We start from the raw sequence: 18,531 nt of genomic DNA, 5'->3' as shown, positions 1-18,531 counted from the left end.
TGGTGTTATTGTGCTTTTTCTGACCTTAGTTTAATTTGCTGTGTGAGGTCTGCCATGCTTCCGCTGACAACAATTATGTCTAACAGTTTCCACCCGGACATATTACACTGCTGCACGCCGGCAAACCTGAAAACAGACCTCACACATGCCGTGACAGCAGCAATATATCCTGACATTAGACCGTGGCTAATGAGACAGTTAAGGTTTACTAAATAAAATGTCGGAGGCTTCACACAGAGCAGAGAAACCTCCACCTCCGAACTGGATCCTTCAGCATCCGGCGGTGAGTGTTTGAGGAGCTCCGTGCTGCGTTCACGGGTCTGATGATAAATCATGCAGTAACCAGAGTTTGTTTCTTGTTTTAGTATCTGCAAATGAAGAGTCTAGAGGTTGAAGACAGTGAACAGCTACACGCAGCTTTCCTCGTGTACATGGATCTCACTGAGGGTGAGTTTGACAAGTCAAAGAGTTTAGCAGGAGCCATTACTTTTTTATTTGTTTGTGTATCATGCAGAGACAGGGGGTGATTAAATTAGCTGTATGAATTATAAAGGTGCCATCTCATATGTACTCTCACAGATTTACATAACAAGATCAATTCAAGTGAGGCATTTTAAAGAATAAAATAAAAGATTAACTAAAGTCTAATCCTGACCAGTTGATATACTACACTTACTGGCCACTTTATTAGGTACACCTGTACAGCTTGTTAAGGCAAATAGCTAATCAGCCAATCACATGGCAGCAACTCAGTGCATTTAGGCATGTAGACATGGTCAAGACGACCTGCTGAAGTTCAAACTGAGCATCAGAATGGAGAAGAAAGGTGATTTAGGTGACTTGGTTGGTTTACACACAACCATCTTTAGAGGATAGTCCAAGAATTTGGTGTAAACAACATGAAAGCATGGATCCATCCTGCCTTGTATCAACGGTTCAGGCAGGTGGTGGTGGTGTAATGGTGTGGGGGATATTTTCTTGGCACACTTTGGGCCCCTTAGTACCAACTGAGCATGGTTTAAACACCACAGCCTACCTGAGTATTGTTGCTGACCGTGTCCATCCCTTTATGACCACAGTGTACCCATCTTCTGATGGCTACTTCCAGCAGGATAACGCACCATGTCACAAAGCTCACATCATCTCAAACTGGTTTCTTGAACATGACGATGAGTTCACTGTACTCCAATGGCCTCCACAGTCACCAGATCTCAATCCTGGATGTGCAGCTGACAAATCTGCAGCAACTGTGTGATGCTATCATGTCAATATGGACCAAAATCTCTGAGAAATGTTTCCAGCACTGTGTTGAATCTATGCCACAAAGAATTAAGGCAGTTCTGCAAGGTGTAAGGGAGCAAGGTGTACCTAATAAAGTGGCCAGTGAGTGTATATTAACCTATAATGTTTTTATTTGTGTCTAGCCTGCCAAAGAAAAAGTTAAAAACATGTTCTAAACTGGAAAAGGTCCTGCATCTCTGTAATAATGTCTGAAGTACCCACTGCAGGAGGCCATAGACTCAGTTAGGCTCTGTGTGTCTTGCTCTCTGCAGTGCGTCAGTGGAAAGAGGTGTCTTGTGTCAAGAGCCCTGAGCTGCAGATGGTTTTGCTTGAAGCGAGGGAGAAGGAAGAAGCCCCCGTCCAGACGATTCTTCCACTTCCTGTTCACCGATCTCTGAGCCACAAAAGGTAATGAGATGCTGGAGAAGCTCTCTGCCCTCCTCCTTCTTTTGGTTTAATGACTGTTGATGTCTCCTCAAACTCACAACCTCCTCCTCCTCCTCTCTGCTGTGCAGCATACGTCACGTGCTGGACAGAGGCTTTCCTATGTTGCTGTGTGCCGTAGCTGCTGACTCCACCCTGGTCTACCAGAGGATGACTGACGGATTGGTGACGCCAGACCCTCCTGTTGGACCCTTCCAGGATTTAGGTCGCCGGCAGCACCGGAAGAGACGGCAGAAGCACTGACCAGCTGGGGAGAGGACACCTTGGTGTTGTCGGTGAAACACAGTCGATCAGTTGGTCCGTCTGTCTGTGTAAGCTGCTCCTAAAAGAGAGCATGGCAGCCGGTGCAAATGGTGCTCTCAGTGAGAAACAGAAACTTGCTTTTGGTTTCGGACTCCTTAAAGAGAGGTTCGTGGACAGTGTGCTCACACCACCGTACACCTCACAGTTTGTGGTCGCATGCCTTCCTCAAAGTCTTTGAGCAGGACCTGATGAGTTGGATCCCAGGGAATCCACAAGATATTCTGGATAAGTAACTATTAGAGCCTGACCGATAGCAGGTGTTCGAGCCCTGCCTCCTGCACTGCTCTGTCAGCTCCTGGTACTTGTTGTTTTGAATCAACATTGTTTTCACTATTGTTTAAACTATGTTCATAAAAATTCCAAAACATGTCTAATGTCACATGAAATGTTTCATGTCTTACTAAATTAAAATCTAGTACTTGCTGCCTTGTGCTATCATGTGACACACACCAGACTGGCATCATCGCCAAGGCCACACCTCTTTTCGGGTCTCTGATCCACTTGGACGAGGAAGACTGACGGGACATGACTATGATCAACCTTAATTTATTAAGGTATCTTGAACGTTCAGGTTAAGGCAGGGTCGCAAAACATATATTAGACATGTCTATAGAAGAAATGTTTATTTAACAAGAAATAAATGTATAGAAACTTGTGAAAATTATAATCCAAACATGTCAAATTGCATCGACATCTGCAGGACCTTTGGTTTTCTGTTCCCAAAAAGGGGCGTGGCCTTGACGTTTTGCGAAATGTCTGTATGCGACAGTCTGCTCTGTTGTCGTACGCAGCTATTTGCCTGCAGGAATGTCTAATGAGCGAGTAAAGTTAGCTAACACTAGCAGTTTGCTCATCCACGAATGCCTGTGAAGTGCGTGTTTAATAACATATGGCTGTATTACTATATAGGCAAATCCATTTAAAGTAAAATCATGGAAATGGGGTAAAATTTTATGAAAAGTGATGGAATTTTTTTTGAAAATTAATTGGTAAAAAGACGTGGTAACCCTGTATATGGTTGAGCATATTTAATCTGCAGTAATAGGGTATTCATTTGAATAATATCACAACTGTCTGAGCTGTAATAAGTATTATTGTTGACAAAATGATTCACCTGGCAGGTTGTTCTGTTGGCTTTTCTTCAAAGTAAAACCACATCATCATCTGGGTGGATAACTTACTGAAAACACTTTTTATTTTTCTAGAAAAACAAAAATTCAACATAGAAACTGAACACAACAACATAACACTGGTGAGCGAAATCAGACTTCTATGTGACGTAGCTGTGTCCACCCTGCGGGGTTTTAGTAGGGACGGATACTGACGCAGGGGACGTCAGTAACCCTGCAGTGTGAGTGCATGAGTGTCTTTTTAATGGTGCAACAGTGTCTTAATGGGAGGAAGGACTTGACTACATGAGACAGAGATTACAACACTTCAACCCTGAGCCTTATTCAACATAAATACTCTACATCATCGCAGAAACAGACATGGACAGACAAACACACCGTACTGGCCGACGTACTGTAAAAAAGAGGTTCATACTGTGTCTTGGAATGCAGGAAGTTTCAAAACTGTTGACTTCTCAGGGAGGCATTCAAGGACGAAATATTCAAAATGATGCAGATAGAGACGTTATTTTCGCTCTGAGTGTCCACGAGAGCGCGGGTTGCTTCTGCTGTTGATTTATATGTGCAACAGTTTCAAATGTCTATAGGAAGTCTCAGTGACGGCCACGTTCCATGACTTATTTCCAAGGAGGGAAAGAAAAGCAGGTGTGTTTTAAATCCCAACATCTCTGGCATCCTGTAATGGCTTCATTAAGGAATAAAAATACTAAACCATCTTTGATTTGGGGTCATTTCTCTCTTGGTTGATATATGAACATGAACTGAGGTTGTGAGCAGGAGCGCAAAAAGGTGCTTGATTCAAGTCAGTAATCTGTTTTTCACAGGCGTGTACATACGAGGGACAGTCCCCCTCTACATAGTAACACATGGTACGATCCATCCATAACACTGCCATGAAAGTTTTTTGATATTGGGACTGACGGATACACGACCACAGTGCTATGTCATATCGTCCTCCTCTGAGCAGTAGTCACGGCCCTGTAAAGAAAACAGACAGATGTTAGTGTGCATTACATTTTTAGTCCGTCTATTAGTGTGTATTTCATATTCTTACTATCACGATATTGATATATATCATGCTATGGCAAATGTATTCAAAAGTCAATGTATAATAACAGTTGTGTACTTTGTCCACCACTGCAGCACTCAGTGAATCCTGTTTTCAACAATACGTACTTTAAATAACCACACCAGTGAAAAGCACAGGACGTGACAGATTGAGGCTTTTTTTTTTTAGGTATCATCGTGTCATCTGTCATGTCCTCACTTCCTACAGATTTGCTGCTATGATAGGATTAACCTCCATTGTGTCATTTAGCAGGAGCTTTTTGCGAAAAAAAAAACAAAACAAACTACAGAGACAAAAAGTGGTGCTCCAATTTCTTACTTTTTCTATTTTCTCATCCAACATCCTGAAAAATTCCTGCTGACTCTCTGAGGAGTGGATGCTCCTGCAAAGAAAAACAGTACAGCAGGTTAAGGCCTTCCGATGTAACTCAGGGCATGATGAACAGTTTAGATGATGTCGAACAAAATAGACAAACACACAACTAATGTACGACATATAAATCCATGTTAATGCTACTGCAATAGCAACAATAGCTTCATCAGACAGTGACACTTACAGAATCTTTCCATTCCCGTTTGACCCTGTTTCATCCATGTGTTGACCTTTACCGAGGAGAGCACTTTTCTCCTGCAAGATATCCAAGCCAAGCACACACATGATCAACCATCTGATCCAAAAGTGGTCTCATGTCCCATTATTCAGCCAAATGGAAAACACAGCATGAAATAAAAATAACAATTAACTAAGAAATTCTCAGCCCAGTCGGCAGGAAAAATGTTGTCATTGTAAGTTTCTGCAAACCAAGGATACGTTACATTTGCACATCTGCATGATGTAGCAGATACACTGAAACTTTATGTTTCTTGGTTATGGTTAGGAAAAGATCATACCTGCTTTTGGGGGCGCAATCCTGGAAATGCAGTGGTATCTTAGTTTAAAAAAAAACAACAACAACACTTTCGTGCCACTATTATGGCAGAAAACACAGCAAAGTCTCTGAAAAAACAACCACCTTTCATGGCACAACCCCCACTGGAAAAACCGTGACAGTTTGCCACAAAACACCCACATTTAAAGCCCCAAAAGCCACAGGGAAAACAGTGATGGATTGCTACAGAACACCCAGGTTTGGAGCCTAAAAAGCTGGAGAAAACACTGCGAAAGGTCACCACAAAAGACCCATGCTTAGAGCCTAAAGAGCTGCAGAAAACACAGTGACTGGTTGCTACAAAACACCCATGTTTAGAGCCTTAAGAGCCACAACAAACACAGGGAGGGGTTGCTACATAACACCACTGTCAGGAGCCTGAAAAGCTGACGGAAACACAGCGATGGGTCTCTACAAACCCTTATTTAGAGCCTCAAAAGCCATGGGGAAAACAGTGATGGATTGCTACAAAACACCAAGGTTTGGAGCCTGAAAAGCTGGAGGAAACACAGCGAAAGGTCACCACAAAACACCTATATTTAGAGCCTAAACAGCTGCAACAAACACAGTGATGGGTTGCTACAAAACACCCACATTTAGAGCCTAAAAAGCTGCAGGGATTACAGTGACAGGTTGCTACAAAACACCCATGTTAAGAGCCACAACAAACACAGGGAGGGGTTGCTACATAACCAACTGTCAGGAGCCTGAAAAGCTGTTGGAAACACAGCGATGGGTCTCTACAAAACACCCATATTTAGAGCCTCAAAAGCCATGGGGAAAACAGTGACTGGTTGCTACAAAACACCCATGTTTAGAGCCGCGAGAGCCACAACAAACACAGTGACGGGTTGCTACAAAACACCCATGTTTAGAGCCTTGAGAGCCACAACAAACACAGTGACAGGCTGCTACAAAACACCCATGTTTAGAGCCTCGAGAGCCACAACAAACACAGTGACGGGTTGCTACATAACACCACCGTCAGGAGCCTGAAAAGCTACAGGAAACACAGCAATGGGTCACTACAAAACACCCACATTTAGAACCTTAAGAAATACAGGAAACATAGCAACGGGTTGCTAAATAACGCCCACGTTTGGAGCCTAAAGAGCTGCAGGATACACAGCAATGGTTCGCCACAAAACACCCACATTTAGAGCCTAAAAAGCTGTTGGAAAACAGCAATGACTCGCTAAATAACTACAGGTTTTGTTGTTTGTTGCTCTCCATCAGTAGCCTGCAATGCTCTGCAGCTTGGCAGGCATCTCCCCTGGGTGACACCCCATCTATCCCCTTCAACTCCAGATGACAAAGTCAGCTTATAAACTACATCACTTTAGAAACGATGATATGATACTTGTGAAATGTGCAAATGTAATCTTTTTGTGGTTTACAGAAAAGTATAATGGGAACAATTTCCTCTGGCGACTGGGCTGAGAACTCTACAGTTGCCTTAATAAGGCAAACATGTCTAATTACAAAGTTTACGTCTTGACATATTTTGACAACAAATTGACTATTTTTACAGATAAACAGACGCTATCATAATATACAGTAAATGTCCCATTACAGATGACAAATAGAATACAAAGAGTAAAATAGAGCCACGCACTGTGCTGTCCTGTCCGTCCACTCCTCCCTCGTCTCCACTGATGTACTTGACTTTCTCCACCCCTTTCATCTTGTACTCATCTGTGACAGAGTGGGAGACAGAGAGAAAGGGGGGAGCACATCTCCTCTTATTAATACGCGACAGCAGAGGACGACACACACAGCCACCCTGATCAGCACAATCCTCTGGGTTAATAGTTCTCACAGTTCAGTACTTGGCAAAGTAATTATGTGCTTGAGTTCTCACGCTCTGGACTAAATCCTCTCTTAACAATGGTTGGCGAGCCGCGAACACATGAGCTGTCAGCCCGATTCTCTTCTTTCCTCTGCCTCTCCATCTTTTCTCTCGCACATGCACAGCCCCCTCCTCCATCTCACTCCCACGCATGTAGAACGGAGGAAATGAAAATACAGTTGCGATGCATAGTAATGAAGGCCAGATGGACTCATGCACTCACAACTCATCAGATTAAAGGGATAGTTATGATTTTTTACAGTGGGGTTGTATGAGGTCTTTATCCATGTCAAGTGTATAACCTCCAGTAGATATGAATTTGAGGCAGCTCCGGTGTTCTGTGAGCTGAAACTACTGTTTCTGCAGAAGGAGTCTGGCTTTGAAGAGAGCATATGTAACAGCTTCAGTTGGAAATGACACCAAGGTCAAGTGCTGAAAATATTCTAAATGCAGCATAAACCTTAACTGATATTGGTTTTTCTTAGATAGCTAAAATACATTTTGCTGCTTCTCCAAACTGAGGGCGCATCGACTGACCTCTACTGTATGTAATACACTGACTCTGGATAAGTACCTCTTACAACCCCACTTCAAAAAACACAAACTATCCCTTTAATGGGGTGCAAGATATTATTGAAGTTCACAGTTATTTCTCTTTCCAGAAATCATAACTTGGTTACTCAAGATAATCCACAGACTTTGTTGTGAGCAGTTTCATGTCGGAACTATGTTCTTTCTACCAAACTACATCTGAGGAAAGCGTGCATCTGCTCATGGACGAGAGGCTTGCACTCATGACAGTGTGAGATGTAATGGCGTCCTCTTCGGCTGAGCTGTAACATTAACTTGCTCAGTGGTGCTGGGTGAGCTAGCAGTTGATGCACACTTCCCTCTGTGCCATGATACGGTTGGTGGGTGTAGTTTGGAAGAAAGAGAATAGTTCCTACATGAAACTGCTCACAACAAGGTCTGTGGATTATCTTGAGTAACCGGATCATGATTTCTGGAAAGAGACATTGCTGGTGTATTATTTCTTGGCACTTTGAGCACCACTAGCCGAGTGCCATCTAGTTGGAGAGAAGACAGACATCTCTACGGCTGATATCTCCAACACTCTGCATCTCACACCAAAAAAAGTCTGATGAAGACTGATGACTGATGAATAGCACTACAGGTAAGAGGAAAACTATGTGGTTGTGGGGAACTGTCCCTTTAAGTTTGCATTTACACAGTGTTCTTCTATTATCATTATTATCTTTTTTTTTTAAAGCACAACTTTTCTGTCCCATCTGACCTCCAGTTTATATTAAAAAACTTGAGATGAAACCTATGAAAATACTCATTCTGTTTACAGAGCAATATGAGATATTCTTTTACATCCCAGCAGTGACTAAGGCTTACTCATACCTGCAGCTATTTTTGTACTTTCTTTACTTGTATTTCAGTCATTCATTTTCCGTAGCCGCTTATCCAGTTGGGGATCATGGAGGGGCTGGAGCCTATCCCAGCTGACATCGGGCGAGAGGCAGGGTACACCCTGGACAGGTCACCAGACTATCACAGGGCTGACACATAGAGACAGACAACCATTCACACTCACATTCACACCTACGGACAATTTAGAGTCACCAATTAACCTGCATGTCTTTGGACTGTGGGAGGAAGCTGGAGTACCTGGAGAAAACCACACAGACACGGGGAGAACATGCAACCTCTGCACAGAGGGGCTTCCCTACCCGAACCGGCAATCCTCTTATTGTGAGGTGACATTTTGAGTTCCTTTTCAGGCAAAAATACCACACAATTACAAGCTTGTCAAGTGTGAGAATCTGTAGCTGTTTTCTTACATAATGCTAAATTGAATATCTTGAGGATTTAGACTCTTGTTCAGATAAACAACACATTTGGAGATTTACATTTTTGGCTTTGAAAAATTGTGACATTTTTAAAAGCATTTCATGGGCCAAACGATTAGCACAACATTACTGCTCTATTATCTGATGATAAAATTCATTGTTAGTAGCACCCCTAGAAAAGATTAAATTTAAAAACAATGGTAGCAGCTTATATAGCTCTAACTGACCTTTCATGCACACCCGCCTTTAATAAAGCACTAATTAACAGTTCCATCATTATCTGACAGCATCTGGATCACTATTCAATATTGCTAACAATTTTCAAGAAAAATAAATGTTTCTTCTACACAGTGGACTTTTTTTTTAAATACTCATATAAACATAATGTTGCCTAACCTTTAAAAATCCAGGCATTGCAGGAAGTTTTACAAATAAACTTCCATGTCAACAGTGAATAACACTGATGAATGGTGGCAAATATTTCATATCTATCAAAAGTCCAGTCTCAACCAGAACTAAAACAAGGATATTAAGAGAGCAGAATAGCACCTAAACATAGAGGTGCATGGGAAAATGTGTGCAGTAAACAGACTGACCAGAGAGAAGGTCCCCGTTGCTGTAGGCTTTATTCTGGCCCTCCTCACCGTTGGGCACGGCTGACACCTGCTTGGCAGAGGTGCAGCCCATCTCCTCCTCCTCAGCTGCTCTCCTCCTCACCCCTGAGCATTACAGGCACACCTGAGGTCGTGACACAGTATGGTGAGATATGTGAGTTCAGGAAGTTATTTTGTGAGCCTCAGATCACTGACAAGCCTCTTGATTAAGGTCTGTCTCTGGGGAAATCATCTGAGGAGCATCTCTCCTTAGAGACATCCATTTGAGAGTGTGGCCCCTGTAATTATCATTACTGAAAGGGCTTACCTCTTAAAGGAAATAACAGTAAACAGATCTTTATTTCACAGAGGAAGAATTCCCCTGAACTCCAGCTTGGGAATCACTCATTTTTCATAATCAATTAGTCATGAAGCGCCCCACCCTAGAGTTAAAAGACGCGGGCATCCCTATTTATTCATGAAAAGACAGTAAGATAGACGGTGCAGTCGGGCTGTGAATCATGCACACGCCGGTCTGGGAAAGCACCAATCAGAACGTGCGCACGGCGGTGCCAGCTGCACCGCAACAATAAGGCCTTTCAAGCTGTCAGGATGCCACCGTGCCAAGCAGACGGGTCATTTCTATTAGTGAATGGGGGGTTTCTGTGGCGCTCAGAGGATTAAACTGTGGCCGCCGCACAAGTGCGCCCATCTCCATCGTTATATCGGCTTGTAAAACCCGCAGCACTATGGCAAACATGACGGAGCGTTTGACCAAATCACTCGGTGGTGTTGTGCATTAAAGCTCTGTAATACGCAGGGTGATTGATCTCCATATGGCTGATCCTAAACGCGCTGACTGCACAGCTGAGTGCAGCTGCAGAGTCAGCTGCTCCGCACACAGCATCATCATCGTCCTCACTACATTTATGCATTTATATTGATACAAGCTGCAGCACATAGACAGTGCATCACTGGGGTATCTCATGGTATTATAGGCAAGCAAATAATAAACGAGATTTGCATTCGCTTTAACCTGCAAAATGTCAACCATCGTGTCATTTCACAACATCACAGAGCGGGGGGAACGATCGGGATTCCTTAAACAAATAATAACAATAGAAGGTGCGAAAAGAGCAGCCATTGCACGGCCAGCAGGAAGCGCCGACACGATATGGCAAATACGGAACCAAACAAACAATAGATTGCAAAATAAACATGCACCAATAGGGCAGAATTACCTCCCTGGTTTGTCCATGGTTCCTCTGGTTGTAGTTCAGAGAGGCTTCACTCCAGACGGAGGACCCAGACAGACCGCATCATCTGCACCTCTCGGCTCAATACAGGCATCAGCAGTGGAGATGCAGTCAGTCCGTCTGCCAGCTGTCTGGTCGGAGCTCATGGCCTCATACTCTGTTAAAGTCATAACATGGCGCCAAACGGTTAGCAAATAAATAAACAAGTAAAAGAAGAATTGAATTTAATATATTTGTTGAGGGCTCGCTGTTATTTACGGCGCAAGACACACCATCTTACCTTTTTAAGCGATGGAAATTTGACGACGAAGTTTCATCAGTTGCCACTCGGGCCTATTTCGGCGGCGCACCAGGAACTTCCGGTCTGCTCGTTCTTTCTGCATCATCAAAGTTGACAGCATAAAAACATTCAGAGTTTTTAAAGTTCACTCCCTGCGACAAAACCCGACAGCTAACGCCGCCGATTGTTGACCTGCATCGACATGACTTCACTAACGATGATCGCTCGTGTGTCGGACGGACTTCCGCTCGCTGCGTCGATACAGGAGGATGAACAGGTATGAATGAAAGCTAGCTTCCCCATATAACCCCTCTATATGAGGAGCACTACACGCCAAACCCCATTCAAAAAATGTCGTATTTAAGACTGCTAGCTTATCCGCCAAGGCGTAGACCTCCCAAAAACAAGCTTAAAGACTTAATTTTGATTTTTAATAGTGAATTGGAAATTCGGTATATAAATACGGTAGGTAATCCACGAAGCAGCAATTTATTTAATAACACTATAACTTAAAAACATAACGTTAACGTACGCAGCTAAGTTAACATTTCTGCAGCCCATCACTGTGTAAATCATTTTACCGGAAAAATGTGGAAATAAAACAGCTTATTCAAAGTTTAGCTAAAATGAACATATATTTAATGCCGAAAAATTGATCAATTCTTTGAGGTTTAACATTGAATATTATTTCCGTCTACCAATAAGCATGACTTTCACATTAACCTGTCAAATATATTAAAGGGGGACGCCATCTAAATTAATAATTCCACTATGTTATTTCTATCCCTTGGAAAGTTCAATTAATATTTGCGAATATGAGCTACTCCCTCAAAGCCAGAAACCAGTCTCAAACTTGTGACATCGAGATATAACGTAGGGATGCACAATAATATCGACCGATATTGGCTGTAAAATAAAATATCGGAATCGGCCAACATGCTGATAACACTGGCATGTCATCGGTATGGGCCAGTATCTCTTTACAATGAACTATCAGAACACATTTTTCTTAATTTGCACAATGACTAAATATTACATATATTTAAAATTACTGTATTTCATGTCTCCATCTGCTGGTGGGCCATCACAATAAGAGTATGCATGCATAATATGATGTTAATTCCACTACAGAAGAGACTTGATGATCACTAAAATTAGGTGGGGAAAAGTGGATATATTGATATCATTTAAACGAGTTATAACATATCAGCATGTTGTGCATCCCTTGTATAAAGTCTGGAGCTGCACCACATATTAATTGGAGCCTGATTTTGTTAGCCTACAGAATGTTTGTGTTTTTTATACTCAAATGAGCTTTATTCTAATGTAGTGATCTCAGTTCTGAAACGGAAAATGTACCCCTATACTCAGAACATTCCCCTGGCTGCTCTGAATGTCACCTATAACATCTTTCACCATTCATTGTCTGTGGAGCAGCTCCAGTCTTTAAACCCTCTGACATCACAAGTTTGAGTTTTAGCACTCTAGAGTGTTGTTCATGTTTACTTACCTATTTTTTTTGCTTTGTCAGTCAGGAAGAGACCTCCAGCAGTACCAGAGCCAGGCCAAGCAGCTCTTCCGTAAACTGAATGCTCAAAGCCCGGAGCGCTGTACCCTGGAGGCCGGGGACATGAACTTCCAGTAAGTTACAACTAGCACCAAAAGGAAAATTTGCGTTGCTTCTGTAATGTTGTGCAGTTAGTTTGGTGAGATTTAGTTTGATACCAGGCATCAAACTCATAAAATAACCACTGAGTCAGACTGAACTTGTATTTTTCGTTCTCAGCTATGTAATAGCACAGGGTGTATGCTACCTGTTCCTCTGTGAGGCTTCCTTCCCCAAAAAGATGGTTTTTGCATACCTTGAAGACCTCCACAGTGAGTTCTATGATCAGTATGGACGGAGAGTGCCCACGGTGACGAGGCCATACTCTTTCATCGAGTTTGGTAAGACTGTTTGTGATCTGGTACATTTTTACCTTCTGCAGAAATAATAAAAAAAAATAAAAATAATAAAATCTGACTAAAATTATGTCATACATGCATTGTTCCAGATACATACATCCAGAAGACAAAGAAATCGTACATCGACAGCAGGGCCAGGAGGAACTTTAGCAGTATTAACACGGAGCTACAGGACGTCCAAAGAATTATGGTGGCAAATATTGAGGAAGTTCTGCAAAGAGGAGAATCTCTCTCTGGTAAGTACAGGAACAAAAAACTAATTTAGCCAGGGACAAAATACCAAGAACCAAACCAGTAACAACTTTGCTGTCACTACTACCTTTGTGAAAATCTAACTTTACTGTGTGTGTGTCAGAGATGTCGATTGTACTTCAAAGTCAGTTTTTGTCTATGAAAGTGTCCTGTTCATCTCATCTCGATACTTTTATTCCCCTCAGCTCTTGACACAAAAGCAAGCAATCTGTCCAGCCTGTCGAAGAAGTACCGTAGCGATGCCAAAGACCTCAACACCCGCTCCACATATGCTAAGGTGGCTGCTGTGGCAGTGTTCTTCATCACACTCGTTGTTTATGTGCGTTTCTGGTGGCTCTGATGGACTCTCAAACAAGGACTCTGACATATGGGAGAGGGTGAAAATGCATCTACACTGATCCTGTTACCTTTGTTCTATACCAGGGTGCCTTAAAGGGATCATCAGTCCCTACTGAAGGTAGAAATCCTTTTCTGTGCTTTATCCAGCTTTGACTTGTGCCATATATACAGTATAAACTGAGCCATTATAGGTCTGTGATGGGACTCATCTGTGTATAGAAATGCTTCATGTTGAGTTCAAGTACATCTGCTAACTGGAATATTTAGAGCAAGGTGTTGATAGTTAACATGTCTAACCTGGTATAGGGGTTTCTTTCAGAGTTTGAGCATTAAAGAGAAACCATGTATGAATCTGCAGGTTTTGTTTAAAGTCTTAATACTGTGACAAAAGAATGTTTATTGGTCAAAAAGTTTACATTGTGACAATGTCTTAGTGAAAATATTAAATATTTATCAAATTGTCGTTTCTGATTCACAGCTGTATTTCTGACACAAGTTATGTTAAAGGTATACCATGCAGGATTTCACTGGGCTTGGCTTTCATTTTGTCTGGCGAGCACTGAAGGAGAGGATGGGGCTGACTAACCAACAATTCCTGCACAGTATACCTATAATATCATGAACACACACAGTGACAGTCACATTCTGTACATACACACCCTGTGAATCCAGCTCATGTTCGCACAAAGAACATGCAGAGTAAACGACATGGACGTACAGGAGAAGGAACCGTCATCTACACACCTCTGGAAGCTGCTCTGTACAACCAGAGAGTGGACGATCAGTGTTGGAGTGAAACGACAGAGTCTGTGGAGGAGCACGTGATGCTGACAGACATAAATACAGTCTCAGATGGTTAACTGTCGATAGATCAGATTTTAGTTGCAGATGTCGACGATATCAAAAGAGAGGTGAACAATGTAAAGCCTGGAAGTGCGCTCCTGCCGCTCCTGCTCCAAGGAAACTCGACTTCCTGTTGTTGTTGTTGACTTCTGGGCTGTTTTTCACGCCACCATTACAAGAGCAGAGTTCTCGTCCCTTTCTTGTCCTCCAGGGTGATGAATGGATGTTAGACAACAGGCTTATGCCATCAGATCAAAGTCATCTCTCTGCAAAAGAAACACAGCGGTTGTTCTAATCAGCATCAGGCTTTAGTCCAGAAAAATCATCAGTGACACTTGTAGATTCACGACTCTGATTCAAACACCAGATGGTCATTTGCATTGAAACTAAACAGTTACGCGGGGTGTGTACAGCTATAAACACTTTAAGTCCTTTTTAATACCACTTTAAATGTGTGGCAAGGCATTTCAAGGACGCACGGCCACCCTGTTACAGCAGATATGTGAGCAGCTCCTGAAAACTCACCTCATCATTATAATTCATGACATGCTGCTTGATCTTGGAGGAGTCCACCCAAGTGACAAAATCTTCCATATTTCTGGGGAAAAAAAAGTCACAATAATAGCGTCAATATTAATTTCTGCGTCTGCAGAATGGGACAGTTTGTGTGAAATGCTCTTTGCTGCATTAAATGGTGGTTCAGGACAAAACAAAATGTGGACACTGACCTTGTGACGAGAAACGCTGGGTCTGTGACGATGTCTGGGCCGACGCGCACATCTGAGACTGAGTCAAGGTCAAAACTGCAAAACAATTTGAACGCTTGGGCGGAGACAAAACACACCAATCTCTGAGGAAATTCAAGACATAAAACTTCACTACCAGAACATAAACTCTTGCAGTAATGCAGTGCTGAGGGATACGTCCTTGTTCGATGAAGGTGATGGCTGTCTTCAGGTTCTGAGCCATACGGAGGTTCAGCATGATGCTGGGCAGCCTCCTCCTGCAGGAGTCACACAGGTGAATTGAACGACAGACTGGTGATATATGATCACATAATTAGAGTATAACATGTTTTTAGGGTGATTTACCTGCAGAATGAAGAAGCTGTGACTTTCTCTGTGAGGGACAGATTCTGTTTGGTGGGCAAGAGGCCGATACTGTACCTTATGTGAAGAAACAATAAGATTATCAGTGTGATGTGATTTTAAACAGATAAATAAGAGTGTCCAAAACCACAAAGGACAACAAACACTACTGCGTGTCAGTACGGAGGAGCCTGTGTCATGAAAATTGTTGTCATCTGTATCTTTTAACTCCTCCTTTTAACTTGTCCTGATGTACTTAAGGTGACAGAGGATGAAAAGGTGATACCCCCGTGGAAATGCAGGGGTATTAATAAAAACTCAACAGCAATGTCTCTTTCCAGAAATCATGACGCAGTTACTCAAGATAATCCACAGACCTTGTTGTGAGCAGTTTCATGTAGGAACTATTTTCTTTCTACCAAACTACACCCGCCAACTGTATCACCGTGCAGAAGGTGATGTAGCATAAACAAGACTTAAAACAAGAGAGGCTCAGACAAAGAGTTGCACAACTTTAATCTCAAGAGAAAAAGCCAAAGACTTGATACATCATGACAATTCATAGTGTGTGACAAACAAGCATTGTTGGTACTGTTGGTACTTTCCAAGTGTTATTTCCTGCCATTCAAAAACCCGGCTCAGAGAACAACTGATTCTCCCAAATTGAGCCAGAACTCCACCAAACCACGAATGAAGTCACGTAGGCCCTTAGACTAAAGTCACGTCGTCTGTAAAGGAAGTGAGCATCCCTGGCTAGCTCACCTAGCACCAGTGAGCTAGCTAATGTTACAGCTCAGCCGAGGAGGACATCATTAATGTTTACATTTCACGATGTCACAAGCACGAGCTTCTCGTCCATGAGTAGTTACACCACAAGCGAGTGCCATCTAGTTCCATTATATTCGAGAGACGGCAGATATCTCTACAGCCAATATCTCCAACACTCAGCAGCTCACAGTAAAACAATCTAGATTGATAAATACATGTAAGAGGAAATATATGTAATCTTGATTTGGGGGTGACCGGTCCCTTTAAGCCCAAACGGAGCAGGATAACTCACATATCTCGCTCAGTGACACAGGCCCCAGGTGTTGACTGAAAGTTATTAGATGATTCTATCAAAGCAAACAACATCACATGGAGAAACTCACAGTTTTTCCAGCAGTCGGTGCGTGCTCTGAGCTCTGAAGCCATCTTTCTCATCCAGGTCTCTGATTTTCTGGGCAAGATCTCTGATGTTTCGACTCAGCTTGTTGTACCTGAGAGAGAAACATGATTACTAAAAAATGAATTTGGTATTGTATGTCTATACTTGTTCTGGTCAGTTAATAACCTTAAAACGAGTAGAATTTGACATAATTTGGTTCATTCAAGTTATATAATTAATATAAAGGTTTAAAAATTCTGACACAAAGCTTAAAACAATCTTCAGGCTTTAAGCTCTGATATCTATTATTTGGCAATTTTAGGTAGTGAAACTTTAGCTGTACTGTGAAATAAGATGAGAAATATTTTTGATTTAAATGTTGATCTAACTATTTCAGAAGTCACCTTTTGACTCCCACACTTACTCACCCTGTGTCATGTTGAATTTGAGAAGAAAACCTTGTCTCCACAATGAACGAAGAATCCAGAAAACATAAAATTCTTAATGACTAGAAGTCATAGGTGACCATGTTTAACAACATCAAACCATCAAAAACAGTAATTTAACCTCGCTGAACACAGGAGCTGCTGGTCTACGACTGCCTCCATCAGTTTGTTGCATTCCCACCGTATGTTATTCTACACAAAAATTCGGCCCACTTTTTGTCACCCTACTCCCTCCACATTTTTCAACATATCATTCAAACCTCAAAATACTCAGCTAAATTGGGATATGTGTGCTTGTGTTGTTATCATTCATATCTTTATAACTTTCTGAAATATTCACCGTTTTCCAAGAAATTCTCATCATTCAAATGAACAGAAGAATATTCAAATTCAACATTTTTCAAGCACTTAAAAGCCTATTTCTTCACTCATACATTCACATAGAAACTCCATTAAAACTTTAAATATTCCCAAAAGTTGGAATGGAATGAGAAAGTTGACTACAACTGAGAATGTACAAAAGATAAGGAGCATTTTAGACTTGTTTGAAGCTTGGTAAAAATTCCCTTTTCAGGAATGGTCAGAGCTAGAGCTGGGGACTCAACTGTCAAGAGTGCAGAGAGCTTCTTACATTTCTCTTTAACTCAATGTCACGCCCACAATTGTGCCTTTGGTGTTTTAAAGGGTTAGTTTGGATTCACCAAAGTCACTATAAAATATAAAATTACTATAACTATAAATGGAGTCTGGCTTTGAAGGGAGCATGGATAAATTTCAGTTGTCTGGGATGTACTGAGCATACAGCTGAATAAATGAGACTTGGATAACATATTTAGAGATGTTTTTGATAAAGTTTAAACGTGGTCTTCTATGACTTCAATTCCTCAATTATTTGGTCGGTTTTTGGATTCCCCGTTCATCGTGGAGGCATGTGGGAAAATAAGGTTTTCTTCGTGGATTCAACGCAACACAGGGAGAGCAGTTGATACGCCCATAATCGTTTTGTGCTTTAAATATTCCCTTAAACTCAAAATATACACACTTGACGTTTTTAATCGTACATTGGGTAAATTTAAGGCAAAAACAAGGTAAGCAAAGTGTACTGTAGCCAGCACTACATCCACAGAGCCGCTGGGTTTCTTACTTGGTGTAGTCCTCCCTCTTTTCGATGCGATACTTCCGCAGTACTTTGACCTCGTGCAGGTTGTTGTCCACCTCCCAGTTGATGAAGTCAACCTTCTTCAACAACTTCTGCTCATGGTGCTTTAATTTACGCACCATTTTTACAACATTCACTGGCTAAACACAGTTTAGTTAGACGACCTCCTCACCATTGAGACTGACGAGAAAACACAGGAAACACGTGTGCTTCTTCTTCGGCGATCATTCAAGGACGAACTTTAAGTCAACGTGGGCTACAGCGCCATCTACCGCAACATTCAATCAAACGCAGCTAAAAAAA

At 42.0% G+C, this 18,531-nt stretch overlaps 4 protein-coding genes across 4 annotated transcripts; 2 read left to right on the top strand and 2 right to left on the bottom strand.

Annotated features, from left to right (window-relative positions):
- The first annotated feature begins 81 nt into the window (after positions 1 to 81).
- On the top strand, positions 82 to 3,048 carry tsen15 (TSEN15 tRNA splicing endonuclease subunit). Its single transcript, XM_050032537.1, has 4 exons — positions 82 to 283; positions 366 to 447; positions 1,554 to 1,689; positions 1,797 to 3,048. Exons 1-4 carry the CDS (start codon positions 218 to 220, stop codon positions 1,966 to 1,968), a joined length of 456 nt encoding a protein of 151 aa, XP_049888494.1. The 5' UTR covers positions 82 to 217; the 3' UTR covers positions 1,969 to 3,048.
- Positions 3,049 to 3,201: 153 nt separating this feature from the next.
- On the bottom strand, positions 3,202 to 11,096 carry zgc:55943 (uncharacterized protein LOC406337 homolog). The gene is made up of 7 exons (XM_050032538.1): positions 10,990 to 11,096; positions 10,695 to 10,866; positions 9,457 to 9,598; positions 6,771 to 6,850; positions 4,784 to 4,854; positions 4,546 to 4,609; positions 3,202 to 4,136 (listed from the first exon to the last, which is right to left on the bottom strand). Exons 3-7 carry the CDS (start codon positions 9,545 to 9,547, stop codon positions 4,098 to 4,100), a joined length of 345 nt encoding a protein of 114 aa, XP_049888495.1. The 5' UTR covers positions 9,548 to 9,598; positions 10,695 to 10,866; positions 10,990 to 11,096; the 3' UTR covers positions 3,202 to 4,097.
- Positions 11,097 to 11,126: 30 nt separating this feature from the next.
- sec22ba (SEC22 homolog B, vesicle trafficking protein a) lies at positions 11,127 to 13,900 on the top strand. Its single transcript, XM_050032535.1, has 5 exons — positions 11,127 to 11,266; positions 12,521 to 12,630; positions 12,776 to 12,936; positions 13,044 to 13,190; positions 13,392 to 13,900. The coding sequence occupies exons 1-5, from the start codon at positions 11,192 to 11,194 to the stop codon at positions 13,544 to 13,546; spliced, it is 648 nt and encodes a 215-aa protein (XP_049888492.1). The 5' UTR covers positions 11,127 to 11,191; the 3' UTR covers positions 13,547 to 13,900.
- Positions 13,901 to 13,922: 22 nt separating this feature from the next.
- On the bottom strand, positions 13,923 to 18,441 carry imp3 (IMP U3 small nucleolar ribonucleoprotein 3). Its single transcript, XM_050032536.1, has 7 exons — positions 18,214 to 18,441; positions 16,628 to 16,735; positions 15,480 to 15,554; positions 15,312 to 15,391; positions 15,117 to 15,168; positions 14,914 to 14,986; positions 13,923 to 14,654 (listed from the first exon to the last, which is right to left on the bottom strand). The coding sequence occupies exons 1-7, from the start codon at positions 18,348 to 18,350 to the stop codon at positions 14,628 to 14,630; spliced, it is 552 nt and encodes a 183-aa protein (XP_049888493.1). The 5' UTR covers positions 18,351 to 18,441; the 3' UTR covers positions 13,923 to 14,627.
- Between the last annotated feature and the right edge of the window lie 90 nt (positions 18,442 to 18,531).

Source organism: Epinephelus moara, chromosome 21 (genome assembly GCF_006386435.1).
Source record: "Epinephelus moara isolate mb chromosome 21, YSFRI_EMoa_1.0, whole genome shotgun sequence".
NCBI classification, from domain to species: domain Eukaryota; kingdom Metazoa; phylum Chordata; class Actinopteri; order Perciformes; family Serranidae; genus Epinephelus; species Epinephelus moara.
Note: the sequence above shows the minus strand (reverse complement) of the source record. Positions and strands in the feature narration are given on the sequence as shown.

What these genes read in the sequence shown, in the direction of transcription:
- tsen15 (XM_050032537.1), top strand. Translation starts at nt 218, where the DNA reads ATGTCGGAGGCTTCACACAGAGCAGAGAAACCTCCACCTCCGAACTGG. An exon ending in GTACATGGATCTCACTGAGG is followed by an intron (nt 448 to 1,553) that starts GTGAGTTTGACA and finishes TGCTCTCTGCAG; the next exon opens with TGCGTCAGTGGAAAGAGGTG. An exon ending in CGATCTCTGAGCCACAAAAG is followed by an intron (nt 1,690 to 1,796) that starts GTAATGAGATGC and finishes TCTGCTGTGCAG; the next exon opens with CATACGTCACGTGCTGGACA.
- zgc:55943 (XM_050032538.1), bottom strand. Translation starts at nt 9,547, where the DNA reads ATGGGCTGCACCTCTGCCAAGCAGGTGTCAGCCGTGCCCAACGGTGAG. An exon ending in CAACGGGGACCTTCTCTCTG is followed by an intron (nt 6,851 to 9,456) that starts GTCAGTCTGTTT and finishes ACTCTGTCACAG; the next exon opens with ATGAGTACAAGATGAAAGGG. An exon ending in TGGACGGACAGGACAGCACA is followed by an intron (nt 4,855 to 6,770) that starts GTGCGTGGCTCT and finishes GATATCTTGCAG; the next exon opens with GAGAAAAGTGCTCTCCTCGG.
- sec22ba (XM_050032535.1), top strand. Translation starts at nt 11,192, where the DNA reads ATGACTTCACTAACGATGATCGCTCGTGTGTCGGACGGACTTCCGCTC. An exon ending in ATACTCTTTCATCGAGTTTG is followed by an intron (nt 12,937 to 13,043) that starts GTAAGACTGTTT and finishes GCATTGTTCCAG; the next exon opens with ATACATACATCCAGAAGACA. An exon ending in AAGAGGAGAATCTCTCTCTG is followed by an intron (nt 13,191 to 13,391) that starts GTAAGTACAGGA and finishes TATTCCCCTCAG; the next exon opens with CTCTTGACACAAAAGCAAGC.
- imp3 (XM_050032536.1), bottom strand. Translation starts at nt 18,350, where the DNA reads ATGGTGCGTAAATTAAAGCACCATGAGCAGAAGTTGTTGAAGAAGGTT. An exon ending in AAGAGGGAGGACTACACCAA is followed by an intron (nt 16,736 to 18,213) that starts GTAAGAAACCCA and finishes TTTCTCTCTCAG; the next exon opens with GTACAACAAGCTGAGTCGAA. An exon ending in CCAGCGTTTCTCGTCACAAG is followed by an intron (nt 14,987 to 15,116) that starts GTCAGTGTCCAC and finishes TTTTTTCCCCAG; the next exon opens with AAATATGGAAGATTTTGTCA.